Source organism: Berghia stephanieae, chromosome 11 (assembly GCF_034508935.2).
Source record: "Berghia stephanieae isolate SIO BIC M18660-M18661 chromosome 11, UCSD_Bste_1.3, whole genome shotgun sequence".
Lineage (NCBI taxonomy): Eukaryota > Metazoa > Mollusca > Gastropoda > Nudibranchia > Aeolidiidae > Berghia > Berghia stephanieae.
This window is the reverse complement of record NC_088370.1, coordinates 28,414,577-28,437,076: the sequence shown is the minus strand read 5'-3', so window position 1 is coordinate 28,437,076 and position 22,500 is coordinate 28,414,577. Positions and strand designations below refer to the sequence as shown.

At 36.4% G+C, this 22,500-nt stretch overlaps 2 protein-coding genes across 3 annotated transcripts in view; one reads left to right on the top strand and one right to left on the bottom strand.

The window, feature by feature from the left end:
- Positions 1 to 10,931, top strand: part of LOC144956521 (ras-related protein Rab-20-like) — a 17,850-nt gene extending 6,919 nt beyond the window's left edge. The window contains exons 2-6 of the mRNA XM_078887069.1: positions 1 to 30; positions 614 to 670; positions 4,274 to 4,386; positions 5,237 to 5,631; positions 9,963 to 10,931. The exon at positions 1 to 30 is cut by the window's left edge and continues 67 nt beyond it. Coding sequence (XP_078743195.1) covers positions 1 to 30; positions 614 to 670; positions 4,274 to 4,386; positions 5,237 to 5,609 — 573 coding nt within the window. The 3' untranslated portion in view covers positions 5,610 to 5,631; positions 9,963 to 10,931. The remainder of the gene's footprint in view (positions 31 to 613; positions 671 to 4,273; positions 4,387 to 5,236; positions 5,632 to 9,962) is intronic.
- A 6,507-nt stretch (positions 10,932 to 17,438) lies between these two features.
- LOC144956735 (uncharacterized) overlaps positions 17,439 to 22,500 on the bottom strand; it is a 15,090-nt gene continuing 10,028 nt past the window's right edge. Inside the window, exon 3 of one of the 2 annotated variants that reach the window (XM_078887414.1) lies at positions 17,439 to 18,223. In XM_078887414.1, the coding sequence (XP_078743540.1) occupies positions 17,697 to 18,212 (516 nt within the window). In that variant the 5' untranslated portion in view covers positions 18,213 to 18,223 and the 3' untranslated portion in view covers positions 17,439 to 17,696. The remainder of the gene's footprint in view (positions 18,224 to 22,500) is intronic. The other variant, XM_078887413.1, reaches the window with a different exon arrangement.

Here is a 22,500-nt window from a genome sequence, read left to right as displayed (position 1 = left end):
GATGACAAATTCAAAGAGCACGAGGAACCGGTAAATACTGTTTACATGTGTATTTGTAAATTTTCTTTTATTTGTGTTACCTCATTTGGATTCATTGTTAATCTCATACCTGCCGAATATTACGAATTTTTCATAATTTTACGAATTTTAGTCAAATTTCATGGCCAATTACGAAAATATGAAATAGCATGGAAAATTACGAATTTTTGATTCTCAGTAATACTTAAATAGTGATGATAATAATGATAATTTTATTATTATTTCTTCTTCTTCTTCTTCTTCTTATTATTATTATTATTATTATTATTATTATTATTATTATTATTATTGTTTATTATTATTATTATTATTATTATTATTATTATTATTATTATTATTATTATTATTATTATTATTATTATTATCATCATCATCATAATCATCATCATCATCATCACCATCATCATCATCATCATCATCATCATCATCATCATCACCATCATCATCATCATCATCATCATCTTCATCAGTATCATCATCATCATCATCTTCATCATGATTGTCATTATTAATTAATTTATCTATTTATTTATTTATTTATAATTATCATCTTCCTCACCATCTCAATCAACAGACTGTCGGTGCTGCATTCTATCTTAAACAATGGGGGCCTTACAATGTTGCTGTTTGGGTAAGTTCTTATTATTCTCTTTCCAAAAAGACCGCTAAACCAAATTGAGATCCAAATGTTGTCAATTTTTTCCTCTTTATTTCTGTTAATCAAGTATTGGTAAACAGAAAGCCTATGCTCAAACTATCAAAACTAAGCTTTTAGCTTCTAACAATGCTACATGATTTTCAGTACGAGCAGAAATCATATTCGATATATTTCCAAAGATGAATTGCTTCCAATGTGCCCTGACTTGAATCCTATGCCTATGGACTACAGCATTTGGTCATTGATGGTTTATAAGGGTGTGTTATAAAGTTTTACACACAAAATGAGTTAAAAGAGTCAATTCTAAATGCATGGGATTGACTCACTATTCAAGGCTTTAGGAAATCAGTTGGATTATGGGAAAAAATGCTATGGATTAGTCATAAAACAAAATGAAGAATCGTAAGATCACATCAAAATTTGAGAATTATGCGGTGGGTTTAATAAAACACTTGTAGAATGAAAATTTTTCAATATATTTTTTTGAAAAATTGTAGACATGAATTAGAATGATTGGGTTTGATTGTGGTAAAATTTCAGACTTGTATAATTTATAGTCTGGTGGCTGCAGGCTTCTAAACTTTTCTGGATTTTTTATTCTTGCACCCGATATATCTCAATGCAAAAAAAGACATCCATTTTTTTGGTTCCATTTTGCAGTACTGAATGCTTTCATCTTGTTTCAACACGTTGTTTTGCATCAAGTCATTTGAGCTCAGTAATGAGAGATTACAATTTAAATCTCACAATTGTTTGTTGTTGTTCTTAGCTCGCAAAGAGCTGATAAGTTCTCATCAGGTTGAAAAAAATTGATTGTTAGTTGTTAAAATGTGTACATACAATTCTGTTGTTGTTTTAGTTAGTGTTATTTGACATTGTTTTGTTGGCCAATACTACATTATCTAGTAGTAGTCCTTCAAAGCCGGGGTTTACCCAAAAAGTAATTCTTATAGTGGGTGATAAAATTGTAAATGATAAGCAGGAAGTGTACTCAATATTCAACAGATTCTTTGTTAACGTTGCAACTGACATTGGAAGAAATGTTGTCTTTAACAACAAAACCCATCCTAGCATAACGGCAATTAAAGAGAACCACCCAAAAATTACCGTTATTTGAATTCAAAGAAACTGACCAAGAAACAATCATAAAAATACTGGTCTTGATGACAAAAAAAGCAACAAGTGAAGATAAAATTTCAGTAAAACTTCTAAAAGCCAGTTTCCCCGTAGTAACTAAATATTTATGTGAGATAATAAATGAATCAATCAGAACAAATGTTTTCTCACACAAGCTAAAAATAGCACAGGTTACTCCCCTTTTAAAAAAAAAAAACTGATCTTTTCGACATTAAAAAATTATAGGCCCATTAGTATTTTACCAATCATTTCCAAGTTCAGATCTGTTTTCTTTTCTCGTATATTTGATATTCATATTTAATGTAGCAATGACTATCCCGCACAAATCTTTGGGCCTCTTTTTCGCTCACGAAGTGCCCAAATTCGCTACAAAATATGGGACGAAGCAGTTCCGTACATGCTATTTTAAAAAATTAATTACGATGCTGTTTATCGATGAATATGACTGAAAGTTGGCACACAGTTAGAAAAGAGGTCATTTTAGATTATGTCAAGCGACAAAACTCGTACGATTACCAGAAGACCGTTAAAAATAGATTTTTACTCTTTGGAGTACAATATTTCTAAAACTACAAAGAGGAGAGATTTTGTCGCTCATAAGGTTATATATGCACATTTCTTCTATTTATATTTCAAATTTCATTGGACTATGATAAGTACTTTTCCCGTATTCTCACAAAACATCAACCCAATTTGCATTTCAATGAGTGAAAATATGGAGACGGCCATTTTGCTTCCCTCATCGCACGACACGAAAATGACGTGAGCGAGGCAAGGCTGCCAGATGGCAGACTTTAAGCTGACCAAATTTGACTTCAAAAGTGGCTAAATAGAAAATCATATGGCTTTCACTATTAAGACTGGCCCACTTAAAATGAACTAAATTTTAACAAACAAAAAATTGAATAGACTAGGATAAATGTCACTGAGACAAAAATAGATGAATAAAATTTAATAAAAGAAACAAAATTATATAATTGGCCACACACGTGGCCATCTGGCCCATCTTGTTCGCGAAGACTGACGACACAAATCCTCGCGCGCTTTTTTTTTAATTAAGGTAGTACCTATTGTTTCAATGTTATGTCATAGGGATAGTAGATTAACACACACACACTCTCTCTCTCTCTCTCTCTCTCTCTCTCTCTCTCTCTCTCTCTCTCTCTCTCTCTCTCTCTCTCTCTCTCTCTCTCTCTCTCTTTCTCTCTCTCTCTCTCTCTCAAATAAACAGTAGAAATAACATAAGCCATGGTCTCACGGGACTGATTGATAATAATTTAGCAGGCTTTTTTCGTGTCATTTGTATGGGTTGTAGACACAAAATTACACTTCGGAAATGTTCCAAATGATCAATATTATGTATATTTTAAAACAAAATTATAGTTGACCCTAGCCATACAGCTCTAAAACTATACAAGTTATAACTCTTCTGATGTCTTCATCATATTTTCTGATAATTTTGCCATAAAATTGCCAAGTTTTAATATCTAATTCCACGTATTAAGCGAGATACAGGCACAAACCAGAATAAAACGCAGAAAAAGTGTCCCATTCCCATATTTTCCGTATTTTTTTCTCTTTGTGAGTCATCCAAATAAATGACAGCTTTGAAACGGCATAACTTTGTTATATATTAATGGATTTTCAAAATTTAAAAAGATCTTTACTTAGTGGAGATAGGGCTTTGATTTAAGAATAGTATTTCCTACAAAAATAGAAAACAAAAATTTTCATAGTCATTGCTAATTTAATGAAACAGTGAGTCATGTCAATTTTTATGTCTAATATATAGTATTATGTGCAAAGTATTTTTTTTAAATTCTTATATCGGTGAAAAGCCTTAAAGGACTTGCTGATTTTAAATCAGATTTTATTCAGAAAATATACATCATTATTTTTTCAGATTATTACTTTATATTTTGTTGTCATTGTTACTAGTTGATGTTATGTATGAAAGATGTATGCATAATATGTATTTTTACAGGCAGTAAATAATATATTCATTTATCCTGGTTTGTTTAATGTAAAATGGACGATAGCACCTGCTTGCTACCCTTTGGATAGTTCGCTAGTCTATTGCAAAGTATTTTCCAGGACAGAAAATGGTCTTGATCTCACTCTTTGCACATGGAACGATTGCTGTAGCAAATGAGCTCTCAGGGATCCCTCATTATAGAGTTATTGCACTATAAAATGATATAAGGGGCAATGTAGCTCGGCAGTACAGTCTTTTCTTCATACTAAGTAAGTTCTATCATCCACCGCTGTGTTGTGTGGCCTTGAGCAAGTCAAGCCACCTCGCCCTACCTCAATTGCACTGCAGTTGAGACCTGGGTTATTCCAGTCTTCCTTTGGAATTGACCCTAGAGAAAAATTTGCCCTGTGGGATGAATAAAGGGAGTTTTATTTTTTATTCATTTTTTTGAAATTTATTTTCAGGACACAGCTGGGGATGAAAAATATTCGGGCCTTTCCCATTTCTACTGTCGAAGTGCGGGAGCAGCCATCTTGGCATTTGACTTGACCAATGTATCAACCTTTGAGTCTTTGTGGTAAGTTAAAAATTCATTCTAGCAAGAAATGAAATGAGTAGGAAAGTGCCAGAAGACAATAGAGAATAAAAATTTTGCAGCAATGGGGGCTCAAACTCGCGACCTTTCTGGTATGTGAATTCTGGTTGTAATATCGCCTAACAGGTGTCATGTCCCATCCTACATGTTAAATGGTGCTATTGGCCAAGGACCCCTTGTAAAGCCCTTTGAGCACTTTTAGTGGATGTTGTTACGGCCTTATTTTGCATTGGTTTCAGAATATTTCCATGACACCATGAGCCAATAACAATTTGGGTTATCGGACCTGTGTGTCGCATCTAAATGAACCAGATAAAGAAATTGAAATGAAAGTCAAAATGATCAGATATTTACAAAATTGTAGTTTTTGAGCTGTTTGAGAAACTGCATTCAACCTCATCAATATAAACATTAGCTAACTGCCTTATTATATAGACTTTCAAAGTTCAGCATCATGTTTACTTCAGACATAATAACTGATTCAGGTAGTTGTTCATAATAATAAAAAAAATAAAACACTTTATTCATCCTTTCCGGAAATTGTACAACAGACATGGCAAAAGAAAAAGAGATAGATTAGAGGATTGACATTAAAAATCAGCATTAAATAGCCTATAAATACCTCATAATAAGTTTAAAAAGAATGGGTCCATTACAACATACAATAAAGTGAATATTATAAAGATATAAATAATTTGTAGGCTTTATAGAATAAAAATAAATTTGATTATTGATTTAAGAGTATATTTAATGTCACAATCTAAAATATTTCACTAGAGTACATATTAGATATACATATACAATTTTATTTAATCTAATTTTGACTTTTCAGGGCAAGATTTTCAAACATTCTAGAAGCTGCAAATGAGGATTGTATCAAAATCATTGTTGGGACAAAGAGTGATTTGATCGACGAAGACAAAAGACAAGTGACATTTGATGAAGGGAGGCGACTCTCACGGGAGTTGAACGAATCTGTCGTGGACATGACAAGATTACCCCACGATCCTTATTTTGAAACTTCCAGTTTGCGGAATGAAAATGTTACCGAGTTGTTTAATTATATATTGCAGTACTGCCTGCCTCTGAGTGTCGACCAGAAGAAGAAGCAGCACTCACAGCAAAGTAATCAGGGTGTCGTGGAGTTGATGGAACGCAGCGGTTCGGAGTCGACGTCTAGAAAGAAGTGCTGTTTTTCATCGTAACCCCTGAATGTTGTTATATCATGTAGGACCATGCTTAGATTTTTTTTTTTTAACTTATTTTATCGATGTTTTGAATTTTCATCAAGGAGAGATTGAGACAGGGAGTGGGAATTGGTGGGGTGGGGGGCGGTGGAAGGAGATAAAAATCAAGAGAAGAGAGAGTAGTCTTTAAGAGCCTTTAGGCTCATTGAGCCAGAGTTTATCCCGGTTTCTATAGCGTGAAACAGACAATAACAATTACTTTCTACCATTTGGATAGGACACTAGTTAGATCTGACTGATCTGACCGACCCAGCTACCCAAATACTCCTGGGGGGACTTAGGGGGAGGGGGTTCAGAAAATATCTAGACTGCACCAGGGATCGATCTCGGTTCCCTTTGCATTTGAAATGAGTGCTCTACCAACTGAGCTATTGGGACCCCCAGAGAAGAGAGAGAGGAGTATATAGATATATATATATATATATATATATATATATATATATATATATATATATATATATATATATATATATATATATATATATATAGATATATATATATATATAGATATATATATATATATATATATATATATATATATATATATATATATATATATATATATATATATATATATATATATATTTATATATATATATATTGTGTGTGTGTGTGACCCATCACCTCATAACAGTAATATGTCAGGGTGGACCAGGTGCCAAAATAGATTCCAATGTATGTGTCTGTGTAATGTACGCATGCGTGTTGTGTGTTCATCTTTTCTCAGCAAGACCAACAACTTTCAGGAAATATGATTATTTTAAGTGTATTCCACGATCTTCTCAGTGGATAAACCAAGTTGATAAAGAAATCAGTGTTCTGAAATGAGCAGTTGGTCATCTTTCTCCTCCGATTAAATGTTTAAACTTAACCCCAATCTCTTATTGGATAAATTCTATTTTTAGCATCTCAATCACCATGACAAAATAGCGGTTGGGACTGCCTGAAGCCTGGGATCGTAAAAATACTATCGAAAAGGTGAAAATATGGAAAATACAAACCCTTCCCATTGAAGCCTTTCAATTATCATCTCCGTGACATAATACCGTTTTCATGGGATTGGTCATATATATATATATATATATATATATATATATATATATATATACATATATATATATATATGTATATCATATGTATTTATATATAGAAAAATAGTTGAGTCCTTGGAAAAGGCTCTTTTCTCACATTCTGTCACTGAACTGAGGTGTAAAATGAGTACCTGGCTGTTAACAGCATTGTCTCTGTCCGAAATAGAATTGTAATATCGCCTAACAGGTACTGTCCTACATATTAAATGTTGCTGTTGGCTAGGGACCCCTTGTAAAGCTCTTTGAGCATGTTTAGTGGATATTGCGCTATATTCAAGCTCAATTTTTTAAAAAATTTTAATGGGTAAAATCAAACTAGTTTGAGTCAACCAGTCTTTCTGGTCTGGCAGTGTTGGCTTTATCAGGATTCCAATGTCATGGAAAAAACACTCTGCCTTCAACAGAGGGAAGTTATGAAGTAATGAGTAGGCGTGGTAGGATTTACACATAACTATTAAAAATCCTGATTTTGTCAGATACTCTCCTGCATGGTTTCCTCAAACTCCTTGGGACTTGCAAAAGCATTTGAGAAAACCGTAGTTCAAGGAAACTGTCTATTGTCATAACGTTTGATGGGGAGGCGTCATGTGGCAAAGCAGTGAGGTCTTTGATTCGTACCCGATAGATACCTAGCTTGAATATCCATTGTGATACGAGTAGCTTTTTCTAGCCCAATTTGCAGCACTGTTCTGTGGCTGACACCTCGGTTATTCCAGTCCTTTTGAATAAAACCCTAAGACAAATTTCAATATGAGGATGAATAAAGGAAACTTTGTTATTATTTAATTTATTGATATGTTACAAGTGTGTGTCTGTGCTTGTGTGTGTGTGTGTGTGCATCGAAGGGGGGGGGGGGGGAACGAATGGCAAAGTGATAAGAATAAGCAGAGAGGTGTCTTTTATATGGAATGGGGATAGTGTGTGTGTGTGTGAGTGGCTGTGTGTGTCTGCATGTGTATTAAACTGCACACATACACACAAAAACACACATGCAGTGTACATAGATAAACACATAAGTGACTGTCAATATCACAGTAAGTTATATGTGCTCGAAGTAATATGTGCTCGAAATCACTGGGTGTAATTTAATACGGGAAAAATTTTGGACATTCGAATGAGTTTGAGCACACCGTGCTGGAGCGTACTTCACTTTTTATAACCTTGTCGTGTTCATTTATGTTGGGTTAAATATAATGACAAATCACCTTGCTTTTAACAGAGGAAATGAAAAAATAAGGAGTAGGAGTGGTGTGATTTACACACAGCCTTTAAAAACCATAATTTTGTCAGATACTTCACTTTGCCCGTGGACAGCAGTATTAGTATTCTTACAGTGTCATCTTCACATTGATTTCTTTATCAACTTGGTTTATCAACTGATAAGATAGTAGATTACACATAAAATAATCATATTTACTGACAGCTGTTGATCTTGCTGAGTAAAAATAAGCACACATACATGCGAACACTCGCACACACACATATACATTCTCTCACTCACACTAGGAGAAGGGGAGAGAGAAATAGAGAGATTGTGTGTGTGTGTGTGTGTGTTTAAGGGATTAGATTAGCACAAACGCCTGATTATGAAAAATACAAAAACAAAACCATGATAAATCAGTGACCTCACTCATACTTTCAATATCTGATCCACACTTGATAATGCTATCAATAATTATTATAGCAATGATAAAAATACCAATACAAGATTATATCAGTATCAGAAGTAATATGAATTTGGGAATAGCCTGAGATTCTCATCACATTCCCACTTTTCCATTTAGTATTTTATATATATATATATATACAACCTCAGAGACCTGAATACCTGACCTGTAACCAGGAGGTCTGAAGTTCCAACCCCAGTCAAGGCAAGCTGGGTTCTTGGAATGTTTTGGGGTTTTTTTTTTCTTGTATTTTTCTTTCGGCGTTTTATGGCCATGTTTCATACACACTTTTCAGATCTTTATATTAATATTTTTGTTCTACTACGAATTATAGCTGCTTGTGCTCAAAGTGCTTTGGAAGTGGCCCTAAGCTGATAGCTATACTCTACGTGTAGGACAAGTCATGCAGCCTGTAAAGTGCTATTATAGATTCAAAAACAAGTCTGCTATCGACCAGGAACTCTTTTCACACTTTTGTGTGGTGATAAAATATTCGGAAAGAACCTCTTCGAAACATTCCATTGTGAGATTCAAGCCTTCAACCAATAGGCATACCTGCCAACACTTCCACTTTTAGTGGAATCATTCCTATTTTCACTCTTCCTTTCCGCTATTCCACCATCGTCTCTAGAATTCCGATTTTCAAAAATGATGATAATGGTAAGAAGAAGAAGGAAAAAAAAAAAAGGGGGGGGGGGGGGGGGGGGTTTAAAAAGGTGATAGTTTATTTTAATGATTGCCAACAGGGAGCTAAGTAGGAAAATTAATTGCACTCCATTACCCTATTATTTTTTACTCCTTCCATTATTTAACACATGTGATATGTAGTTTTGCCAGCTGTACTGGAATAGTACTGATTTTATGTGTTTGGTGGAAAAGTTGGTGGTCATTTTGATACAGAATTATCCACTCATAAGAAATTTCATTTTTTTGGGTCTCAAATTCCTTCTTTTTTTTTTTTGATGTTCTGATTTCACTTTAAGAACGTGAAGGGTTGACATGTCTGTGCAGGTTGCAAGCTGTATGTTATACCACCAGACCACAAAGCACAGACAGGAGTCCTTCAGAGTCACCAGGCCCATGGACCCAGGGGGTTTACCCAGTTTTCATGGTGTGAAACAAGTAGTGGACCGGAACCCTCAGGGCAGAAGATCAAGGGGACGGCCACGGGGAACATGGAGAAGAATTAAAGAAGCTGATATACAGAGAAGTGATAAGATATGGAACAAGTTTAAAAAGTTAGCTCAGGATAGAGAAGAATGGAAACTGTTTGTCTGTGGCTTATACCCTGACCCAGGGTGAAAAAGGCAATGACAATGATGATGATCATGTGAAACGGACGTTAGCAACTGCTTGCCAGCCGTTGGGTAGGATGCTAATATAATATTAGAAAACAGTAGGGGCTGCCTGAAGCCGGTGATCGTAAAATACTAACGAAAGAGTGAAAATGGAGAGGCTTCGTATGGTTTGTTCCCATACGAAGCCTCTCCATTTTCACTCTTTTGTTAGTATAATAATATAATCTTGCAAAGTACTTTTTTTTTCTCCACCAGATCCAACAGAACCGGCTACCCAATCGCTGCTTGGTGGATATTGGGTCTGAAAAAAATCGGGACATCGCTCAAGAAGAATCTTGGTCCATTTGCGTGTGAAGTGAGTGCTTTACCAACTGAGATATTAGGACCCCTACAGTATTGCTAAAGTGAACAAATAAAGATACAAATGGTTAGATAGATAAATTTATTCAGAGAATTCTTTTAAGTTGGGATTAGTTAGCGCGGCTATGTGGTCTAATGGTTTGACAATCGCTTTCGGATCGGTCAGTCCTGGGTTCGAGCCTTGCTCGGCGCATAGTTGAGTCCTTGGAAAAGGCTCTTTAATCACATTCTCTCACCGTACTCGGGTGTGAAATGAGTACCTGGCCGTAAACTGCGATGTCTCTGTCTGAAAAAATTGTAATATCGCCTAACAGATGTCGTGTCTCGTTCTATTTGTTATGTGTTGCTGTTGGCTAGGGACCCCTTGTAAAGCGCTTTGAGCATGTTTAGTGTATATTGTGCTCTCTTTTTTTTTTGGTAATTAATAATTGATTTGTTTTGTTTTTCCTTCTACCCAACTGTTGCAACGTTTTGATCCTTTCTTGCAACCGTTTTGACATTCTATTGAACTCTTGTTATTGTTGGAAAAAAATGCATTGTGTCAAATGTTAAAAGTAATAAACAAAAATGAATATAACAGCTTCAAAAAAGAACACTTTTCTACAACAGAGAGGTCCTACAAAATTTCTCTGGTCGATCTGGAATTTAGTAATGTATTTATGTCTTTACTGTTTTTTGTTGTTGGCTGAAGAAGGGTTTTGAGCCTGAAACATTATGTGTTGGGCATTTAGTTATTTTTTTAATCTGTTATATTCCTTTTTGTTTATTACTTTTTACATTCCACAGCTTCTAGCAACCTAGTATCACTTGGACTTGTGTTAAATGTTGTTTGTTATAAATAAAATTTGATGATTACTTTGCCAACGTTGAAATGAATTTTTATTTGTAGCAATTTTGTTTTCATTTTTATTCATACTTTGAGGTAGCCAAATTGAAATATTCCATCTTTTTTTTTTCGTTTTGTATGTGTGGCATATTTGAGCGAAGAAAAGGAATATGTCTGTGTGTGTTGTGTGTGTGAGAGGGAGAGGGAGGGAGAGAGATTACACACATATTTGTGTATGTTACCTTTTATTCTATTTTATGAAGTGTGATGTGAGATGCGATCAATTCCAAAACTATGCAAACCAAATTTTGTCCAATACAAAAAATACAACTTTGCCCTAAATACTTTAAATATCTGACATATATTTCAATCAAATTTTTGCAACTGATTTTATACAATGAACGGGCATTAATTTACATTAATAATTATACCCTACCGCTAGGCATTCCATGAAGGAATATACATACTCCATCAAAGGTCTGATAAAATAAAAATAAATAAAATTCCCTTTATTCATCCCCAAGTGGAAATTTGTCTTTAGGGTCTATTCCAAGGGAAGACTGAAATAACCCAGGCGTCAGCCGCAGAACAGCGCTGCAAAGTGAGCTAGGGCGAGGTGACTTGCTCAAGGCCACACAGCGCGTCGGGTGATCGAACTCAGTACATTTTGGGTATCAAGCAAAGACCGCACCGCTGAGTCGCGCTGCGATGTCAACAGGAATCATCATCCATGTTGTCTTTGTTTTAAATATATACCCAAATGAAGTCTTGCCATGTCATGAGATATTGAACATTTTGTAATTTCAGTCTCAAGCCATTTCACCAAATCCCATGGTAGACAGGTGATCACGCTGTGTCTTCTACCCCCTTATATCTGTTTTCCGAGTTGCTTTCTGTCTTTGTCTTGGCATGGGATTACTTAGTTTTGTCCCAACCCCAGCTGGAGTCCTTCAATTGAAGGGAAAATTTATAGTTTAAGTTTTGGGAGATGATATTTATTTCCCTTGTCAATCATCTGTCTTTTATGTATTCTGTAAACATTTGAGTGTGTTTCTCCTAGTGGAATCTTGTGCTGATGTAAACTTTTGGGTGATCTCAAACTAAGAATACATCTGTTCCCTATTTGAACCAATTCCCCTTTGTCTTACTTATTCTTGGGTGCTTTGATAAAATATTTTGACTGTTCTGACTATTCCATTTTCTTCTTTTTATTGGTCCTGATATGACCTACACATGTCGCAAGCCCTTAAAAAAAAGAAAAAAATATGGGTGGGCTTCCTGAGCGCCCATAGTGGGCAGGGAGGTACTTACCGTGTCTTCTATCCCCCTATTTCTGTTTTCCAATGTACTTTCTGTCTTTGTCTTGGAATGAGATTACTTGGTTTTGTCCTGGCCCTGGCCGGAGCCCTGGCTTGGAGGGAAACAGTCAAATGCATAATTATTTTTTTGGGAGATGATATTATTTTCCTTGTAAATAATCTCTTTGTTATGTATCGTTTTACTTGTTATTTTGAATGTATAATGTAAGCATCTGAGTGTATTCCTCTCTGTTGGATCTTGTGCTTGTGTCCGGATGAGACTTATAGGTGATCTCAAACTAAGTACATTAGTGTTATGCTCTTGGAATCCACATTTGATCACTATTTGTTCCCAGTTCCCATTTATCTTACACTCTCTTGGGTGCTTTAAGTGTAATTCTAGAACTTTTTACTATCCCATTTTCTTCCTTTTTACTGGCGCTGATATAACCTAAATGTGTTGGAAGCGCCGTAAAACACTCAAAAACAAACAAACAATCCAATAAATTCCATTCTACTTATTGCTTTGTGAATACGCTAAGATCTGATGTCAAGTTGAAATTATGTTAATTGATACCTGCCATTAATTTTTAGAATACAAAGAAAATGCACTTCTTTCAATATTCATGTGGTTTTGTGGTATGACACTTGCTTTCAGATCGGAAGGTCGTGGTTCGAACCTTTGCTCAGGGCATAATTGAATCCTTGGAAAAGGCTCTTCACTCACATTCACCATACTCAGGTGTAAAATGAGTACCTGGACGTTAACAGCGTTGTCTCTGTCGGAAAAAATTGTATTATCGCCTAACAAGCGTCATGTCTCGGTTTACATGATACGTGTTGCTGTTGGTCAGGGACCCTTTTCCAGCGCTTTGGTCACGTTTAGTGGATATTGCACTATATAAAAGCTCAAGTTTTTTATTGTTGTTGTTTGTTGTAATTATTATCGTGGACAACTTATTTTAAGGTGTGATATTACATATTCATATTATGCAAACTGTTTAATAATTTCAAACATCACGTGCCTATCTCATTTCTTTGCCATGACCTTTTTTTCTAAATGTATCTCTATAAAATTCTGTTCTTTTTAGGGTTTTTTACCTGAATTTTCTTTACTTACATAATGTCTACCTTCTTTTTATTATTATTACATTAAATATAACAAAATAATTATATATCTTTTTATAGATAGATATTATATAAATAGATAATATATATATATGATAGATATATTATATAGATAGATATAGATAGATAGATAGATAGATAGATAGAGATAACTATTTATTTATATATATAGATAGATATAGATTTAGATAGATATATATATTTATATATATATAGATAGATAGATAAACATTTGAATGATAATTAAGATTATTTGACTTCTACAACGTTGTTATCGAGCGTTGCTCTCATCAGGAAGTGGAAGTGAAAGATAGATAGATAGATAGATAGATAGGTAGGTAGGTATATAGATAGATAGGTAGATGGAGAGAGAAAGATAGATAGATAGGTAGATAGATAGATAGATATACAATAATCAGACCTGCCTAATATTACGAAAAATATTTACTTTAAGGAATTCGACGAATTATTTAATCCTTTTATGCGTATATTGTGAATTTGAAGTTTATTTATGATTACTCGGCTTTTGTTTCGCGGAAAACTACGAATTTTTAATATTGGAGGTAGGCTGGTTTGTATCAAGGAATTTACCATGATATTGTAGTCTATCTACATCATTTTCTTTTTGGGCTGCTGGCAACTTTGCTTCATTGTTGTTGTTAATATGTCAAGCACCCTTGTTTCAGAACACGATTCAATAGATAGACAGATGGATATATATATATATATATATATATATATATATATATATATATATATATATATATATATATATATATATATATATATATATATATATTATATATACATGTATGTATGTATGTGTGTCTGTGTCTGCGTACGATCTCAAACTAAGTACACTGATAGTGCGCTCTTGAAATCTACATCTGTTCCCTAATTGAACCATGGTTGGGGTTCCTGACCTCCTATAGTGGGCAGGGAGGTACTTACTGTGTCTTCTCTCCCCATCTATCTGTTTTCCAACTTGCTTTCTGTCTTTGTCATGGAATGAGATCACTTGGTTTTGTCCTGACCCTGGCCGGCATTCTTGGCTGGGAGGGAAACAGTCGAATGTATAGTTATTGTTTTGGGAGATGATTTTTTTCCCCTTGTAAATCATCTCTCTTTTATGTATTATTATATTTGTTGTTTTGAATTTATAATGTAAACATTTGAGTGTGTCCCTCTTAGTGGGGACCTATGCTTGTGTCTGGATGAAACTTTTAGTGATCTCAAACTAAGTACTTTGATAGTGTGATCTTGGAATCTACACCAATTCCCTATTTGTACCAATTCCCCTTTGTCTTAACTTTTCTTGGGTGCTTTGATTGTAATTCTTGAACTTTTTACTATCCCATATTCTCCCTTTTTACTGGCGCTGATATGACCTTAATGTGTTGCAAGCGCCGTAAAACCAGTAAAAACAAAAACAAAACCTAATTGAACCAATTCCTCTTTGTCTTACTTTTACCTCGTCCTTTTAATTGTACATCCAGAATGTTCTTACTATCTAATTTTCTTCCTTTTTACTGGTGCTGATATGACCTAAATGTGTTGCAAGCGCCGTCAAACCCTAAAAACAAACAACAATATCTTAGTGGGATCCTGTTCTTGTGTCTGGAAAAGACCTGTCGGTAAATTCAAACAAGCACACTGATAATGTGCCCTTGGAATATACATCTATTCCTTATTTGAACCATTCTCCTTTATCTGACCTTTTTTCGTCTGCATTTGAAATTTTAAATCCTGATTTAAAAATAATAAAATACCCCATCTTCTTCTTTCTTTTACTGGCACCGAAATTATCTAATGTTTTTCAAGTGTTGTAAAACCGTTAAGATAAAAACAAAACAAAACTAAACCCCCCCCCCTCCCTTCCCCCCCCCCCTCCCTTCCCCCCCCCCCCTTCCCTCCCCCCCCCCCCCCCCCCCCCCATCAAATAAAAAAAAACCAACAGGGTATCTAAAGGCTAAAGGTAAAACTAAGCAGGGCAAACCTATGTGGTGAAAGATCTATTGTACTTAATTAAATCTATGTATCTATGACATATTTTGCTTATCCATGTTTTTTATATCAGCAATAAATTATTTAGAGAACTTCCTATTGAACTTGATTCAATAAGGACATACTGTGTTGCTTTCTTGTCTTGTGGTAACTCGTAGTTCAGGCTTTTTAAATAAAAGGTTTTACGATGGCCTCTTCGAATATTCTCAGTACCGTGCCTGTGAGGAGCGAATGGTTAATAATACAGACCGGCCTAGGACTACGAACATTTCGTAGAAATACAAAATTTTGGCTCCGGCTGCAAAACTGGTTTCTCCTCTTTGACTCAATAAATCTTTGTGAAAAGGAAAGTTTAGCTCCTCAGAACCTATATTCAGGACTTTGGAGCATTTTTGGATCATGCTGGAGTCAAATTATTCATTCTAAAGCTATTTGAATAGAATTTTTATTTTCTTCCCTTGGAGTCTACGAATTGTTGACATTTCAAGTCGGCAGCTCTGAGTATTATATCAGCTTTATAGGGAAGTATGTCATGCAAACATTCTTTTAATATCTCTGGGGGGATGGGATCGAGTTCACATGGTCTTGATGGATTGAGTTGGATGATAGTACGACTTTCGTTTGCTCATCATCATCATCATCATCACTGCCTTTTTCACCCTTGGTCAGGATATGGGCCACTAACAGTTTCCATCCTTCTCTACCCTGAGCTAACTTTTTAAAAATCTCATTCCATGTCTTATCACTTCTCTGTATATCAGCTTCTTTAATTCTTCTTTATGTTCCTCGTGGCCTTCCCCTTGATCTTCTGTCCTGATGTTTCCAGTCAAATACTTTCTTAGTTATAGTGGAGTCATTCTTTCTAAGGGTGTGTCCAATTCACCTCCATCGTCTTCCTAGTTCCCATCCCACTGGTTTCTGCCGCGTGCTTTTCCATACGTCTTCATTTTTAATTCTATCCATCCATTTTATTCTGAGAAGCTTACGCACTGAGCTTTTATATAGCGCAATATCCACTTAACGTGCTCAAAGCGCTTTACAAGGGCTCCCTGGTCAACAGCAACATTTAACATGTAGGACGAGACATGACGCCTGTTAGGCGATATTACAATTTTTCGGACAAAGACAACGCTGTTAACGGCCAGGTACTCATTTTACACCTGAGTACGGTGAGAGAATGTGAATAAAGAGTCTTTTCCAAGGACTCAACTATGCGTCGAGCGAGGCTCGAACCCAGGACCTTCCGATCCGAAAGCGAGTGTCATACCACTAGACCACATAGCCGCGCATGCAATGTTTACGATGTACCCTCCTTATACATGCATGTGATGCATTACAATTCGTTTGCTGGAAGTAGAGAATATTGATTGAGTCCAGTGCCCGCAAATCGACAATCTTCAAAAGCATACGGTGGTGGCCGTTTATCTAAAGCTTCTCTTGTGTTAGATATTTTGTTTTCAAAGAAAGAAGCAAACAACTCACATGTCTTTGTCAGTAGTAGTAGTAGTAGTAGTAGTAGAAGTAGTAGTAGTAGTAGTAGTAGTAGTAGTGGTAGTAGTAGTAGTAGTAGTTGTTGTTGTTGTTGTTAATGTAGTGGTAGTAGGAGTAGTAGTAAAAGTAGTAATAGTAATAGTAGTTGTAGTAGTAGATGTAGCGGTAGTAGGAGTAGTACTTATTGTGTTTGTAGTAGTAGTAGTCATAGTAGTGGTACATAGTAGTAACAGTAATAGCAGTAGTACTAGTTACAGTAGTAGTAGTAGTAGTAGTAGTAGTAGTAGTAGTAGCATTTGTAGTAGTAGTAGTATTCGTGTAGCATTTGTAGTAGTAGTTGTAGTAAGTAGGTGTAGTAAAAGCAGTAGTAGATAGTAGTAGTAGTCATAGTAGTACTAGTAGTAGTAGCAGTAGTAGTAAAAGAAGAAGTAGTAGTGTTAGTAGAAGTAGCCTTATTATTATAAGTAGTAGTAGTAGTTGTTGTAGTCTTAGAAGAAGAAGAAGAAGTAGTAGTGGTAGAAGAAAAAAAGAAAAAGAAGAAAGGCATCTGGAACGACAATAGCAACATAAAAATTGCACAAACAATAAAAAATGACGATATATTAAAATAAAAAATCAACCCAACTCTATTTTTAAAGAGATATTCTTAAATCTTTTATTCCATCAACTACATCGACTCCAGTATCTCTTTCTGGTACGTACATGAGGACAAAATCTTGAAAAGACCAATGCTTGATCATTGATGCTAAAACAATAAGCAACACTTGATATTATATCACCCATTCAGTAGTAATATTAGTAGTAGTAGTAGTAGTAATAGTAGTAATAGTAGTAGTAGTAGTAATAGTAGTAGTAGTAGTAGTACTAGTTGTAGTATTAGTATCAGTCGTCGTAGCTGTATTGTATCATGAAAAGTAACTCTAGGAAAGTTCTCCTACTCCTGATGAATGAGCCAAAGCTATTTTTCAATGAGCAGTTAGGAAGTTTCATGAGCGTTTCAAATACACAATACCCGTGAATAACAGCTGTTCTAATTTCTGAATCCTGTGACAACGGCGGGCAATGCCTCATTTCTGCAGAGAAAGGATCCTGATAACAGCGAGTGTCCTGGAAGTCGTCTTGATGTCTGCATAGCCACGATAATTCATTATTAAAATACACAAATCTACTCTTCAATGTCAAGTCTTCACAATTGTCATCCCAGCAGAGAAATCGTTGCGTACACCAGGAACTCAACTTGGTATCGATGTCTTTAAAATCAAAATTTTCCAACGTTTTGATGAAATCCCAATATGTTCTGCCCTCAAAGCAATCTCTGACAGCGTCACAGACTGGCTGCGACACCTCTCTGGTAAGTCGTAGGTGGGATTTCCATGGGTAAATGTTTCCATTATTCATGACAATACCGCCTGGGAATGGAGGAATTACATATCGTCAAATATTAAATCAAATAAGCCATCAATCACATTACATTAGTAGTAGTAGTAGTAGTAGAGTCAGTAGTAGTACTAGTGGTAGTGATAGTAGTAGTAGTGGTAGTAATAGTAGTAGTGGTAGTAGTATTAGTAGTAGTAGTAGTAGTAGTAGTAGTATCAGTAATGGTAGTAGTAGTAGTAATAGTAGTAGTATCAGTAGCACTAGTAGTAGTAGAAGTAGTATCAGTTGTAGTAATTGTAGTAGTAGTAGTAATATCAGTAGTAGTAATACTTGTTGTAGTAGTAGTAGTAGTATGTAGTAGTAGTAGTAGTAGTAGTAGTAGCAATAGTAGTATAAAAATAAGAAGAAAGACAGCATGAACAACAATAGCAACATTAAATATACCAATGCCACCAACAACAACAACAAACAAACTCACAAACAATTAAAAATTACGATATACATATTAAAATAAAAAATAAACCCAACTCTGTTTTTAAAGGGATATTCCTAATTCTTTTATTTCATCAACTACATCGAGTCCAGTATCTCTTTCTGGCACGTACATGAGGACAAAATCTTGAAAAGACCAAGGCTCGATCATTGCTGCTAAACAATAAGGAACACTTGATATTATATCACTCATTTACAGAGAAAAAAAAATCTAGGAACCTATGCCTGATGAATGAGGCAAAGATATTTTTCACTGAGCAGTTAGGAAGATTTCTGAGTGCTTCCATTACACAATACCCGTGAATGTATACATGTATAAATTCTGAATCTGGCCACTTGCAAAGCTTCATTTCTGCAGAGAAAGGATCTTGATAACAGCGAGTGTCCTGGAAGTCGTCTTGATGTCTGCATAGCCACAAAAATGAATTATTAAACTCATCAAATCTTCTCTTCAATGTCAAGTCTTCACAATTGACATCCCAGCAGAGAAATCGCTGCGTACACCAGGAACTCAACTTGGTATCGATGTGTCTGAAATCAAAATTTTCCAACGTTTCGGTGAGATCCTTATACACTCTGCCCTCAAAGCAATCTCTGACAGCGTCACAGACTGGCTGCGACACCTCTCTGGTAAGTCGTAGGTGGGATTTCCATGGGTAAATGTTTCCGTTATTAATGACAATACCGTCTGGGAATAATTACATATCGTCAAATATTAAATCTAAAAAGCCATCAATATCATTACATTAGTAGTGGTAGCAGCAGCAGCAGTAGTAGTAGTAGTAGTAGTAGTAGGAGTAGTAGTAATAATAATATAAGATCTTTATTGTCCATAAATATGGTAATTTGTCATTTAGTTACACTTGTTATAACGTTATATAATAACTATAATATTGAACAGATATTTCACTCCTACATATTTTCTCTATCTCACTCTCTCTCTCTCTCTCTCTCTCTCTCTCTCTCTCTCTCTCTCTCTCTCTCTCTCTCTTCCTCTCTTTCTTTCATCCGTGCGATATACACAACATAAACATATTCATTTCATTTTCAATTCGTTACAATTGTGGCAAATCGACACCAAATATTATCATCATTATCAATTGGTCAATTAATTTTACATTAAATTAATTAATGGCTAGCACTATTCAGTATCTGATACTGAATAGTGGTCTTGCAGTATTCAGTATCTGATACTGAATAGTGGTTTTGTACTATTCAGTATCTGATACTGAATAGTGGTTTTGCACTATTCAGTATCTGACACTGAATAGTGGTTTTTGTACGGTGTTTTTTTTTCCGAAACCTGACAAAGTTATGGGAAGAGGACAGCTGTGGGAGTGAATCCGGGACTCAGAAAAGTGTACACCAGTGGGGAGTGAACCTGGGACTGGGTTTCGGCGGGTTTCGTAATAAAAGCAATTACTTTTTACGAAACGCGACGACACCCGGCAATATCCGACAAAGTTATGGGAGGTAGGCAGCAGCGTGTGTGTGTGTGTGTGTGTGTGTGTGTGTGTGTGTAAGGGGGTTGGGGGGGGGGGGGGATGAACCTGAGATTCAGGGAAGTGTACACCAGTGGGGAGTGAACCTGGGACTCTGGGTTTTGTAAAAAAGCAATAAAAAATGGGGGGGGGGGGATTACTTTTTTACGATACCCGGCAATATGCGGCAAAGCGTGGGGAGTGAACCTGAGACTCAGTGAAGTATACACCGGTGGGGAGTGAACCTGAGACTATGGTTTTCGGCGGGCTTCAGCTAGTTTCATATAAAAGCAATTACTTTTTTACGAAACCCGATTAATCCTGGCAATATCCGAGAAAGTTATGGGTAGTAGGCAACAGTGGGGAGTGAACCTGAGATTCGTGGAAGTAAACACCAGTGAGGAGTGAACCTGGGACTGGGTATCGGCGGGTTTTGTAAAAAAAAAAAGCAATTACTTTTTGTTCACAAAATGCGCCAAATCCCAACAAAATGGGGCAAAGTTATGGAAAGTAGGCAAATAATGGGGAGTGAACCTGAGACTAAGGGAAGTGTACACCAGTGGGGAGTGAACCTGAGACTCTGGTTTTCAGCGAGTTTCATATAAAAGCAATTACTCTTTTACGAAACCCGACGGAAACCTGGCAATATCCGAGAGAGTTATGGGAAGTAGGCAACAGTGGGGAGTGAACCTGAGATTCATGGAAGTGTACTCCAGTGGGGAGTGAACCCGAGAATCTGGTTTTCGGAGGGTTTCAGCGAGTTTCACATAAAAGCAATTACTTATTTACGAAACCCGGCAATATCCGACAGTTATTGAAAGTAGGCAAACAGTGGGGGGTGAACCTGAGACTCAGTGAAGTGTACACCAGTGGGGAGTGAACCTGAGACTCTGGTTTTCGGCGGGTTTCAGCGAGTTTCACATAAAAGCAATTACTTTTTTACGAAACCCGGCAATATCCGACAAAGTTGTGGAAAGTAGGCAACAGTGGGGAGTGAATCTGAGACTCAGGGAAGTGTACACCAGTGGGGAGTGAACCTGAAACTCAGGGAAGTGTACACCAGTGGGGAGTGAACCTGAGACTATGGTTTTTGGCGGGTTTCAGCGAGTTTCACATAAAAGCAATTACTTTTTTACGAAACCCGGCAATATCCGACAGTTATTGAAAGTAGGCAAACAGTGGGGAGTGAACCTGAGACTCTGGTTTTCAGCGGGTTTCAACGAGTTTCACATAAAAGCAATCACTTTATTATGAGACCCGGCAATATCCGACAAAGTTGTGGGAAGTAGGCAACAGTGGGGAGTGAACCTGAGACTCAGGGAAGTGTACACCAGTGGGGAGTGAACCTGAGACTATGGTTTTCGGCGGGTTTCAGCGAGTTTCACATAAAAGCAATTACTTTTTTACGAAGCCCAGCAATATTCGACAGTTATGGGAAGTAGGCAACAGTGGGGAGTTAACTTGAGATTCAAGGAAGTGTACACCAGTAGGGAGTGAACCTGAGACTCTGGTTTTCGGCGGGTTTCAGCGAGTTTCATATAAAAGCAATTACTTTTTTACGAAACCCGACAAAATATGGCAATATCCGACAAACTTATTGAAGCAGGCAACAGTGGGGGGTGATCCTGATATTCAGGGAAGTGTACACTTGTGGGGAGTGAACCTGGGACTCTGGATTTTGTAAAAAAAGCAATACCAAGGGGGAGGGGGAATTACTTATTTACGAAACCCGCCAAAACCCGACAAAGTTATGGGAAGCAGGCAGCAGTGGGGAGTGAATCTGGGATTTGGACACTGATGAGGATTGAACCTGGGACTGCGAGAGGCTGATTCCAGTGGACAGTGAGCTCAGAATGTACTTTTATTTCGAAACCTACCGAAATTTTCAAAAGTTATGGGATGTGGGCACCATTGGGCAATGAACCGGGACTCAGGGAAGTGCACACCGGTTGGGAGTGAACCTGGGACTGTGAGAAGAGGATATCAGTGGAAATGAACCTGGGACTAGGGGAGATGGATACCAGTGGGAAATGAAGCCGGACTATGGGAGATGGGTACCAGACGAGAATGAAGCAATTACTTTTTTACGAAATCCGCCAAAACCCGCCAAAAACCATAGACTTAGGTTTACTCCCCAATAGTGTACACTTCCCTGAATCTCCTGTCCACTCCCCCACTGTTGCCTACTTTCTTTCCATAACTTTGTCGGATATTGTCGGGTTTCGTAAAAAAGTAATTGCTTTTTTTTTTTTTACGAAACCCAGCCCCAGGTTCACTCCCCAACGATGTACACTTCCCTGAGTCCCAGGTTCACTCCCCACTGCTGCCTACTTCCC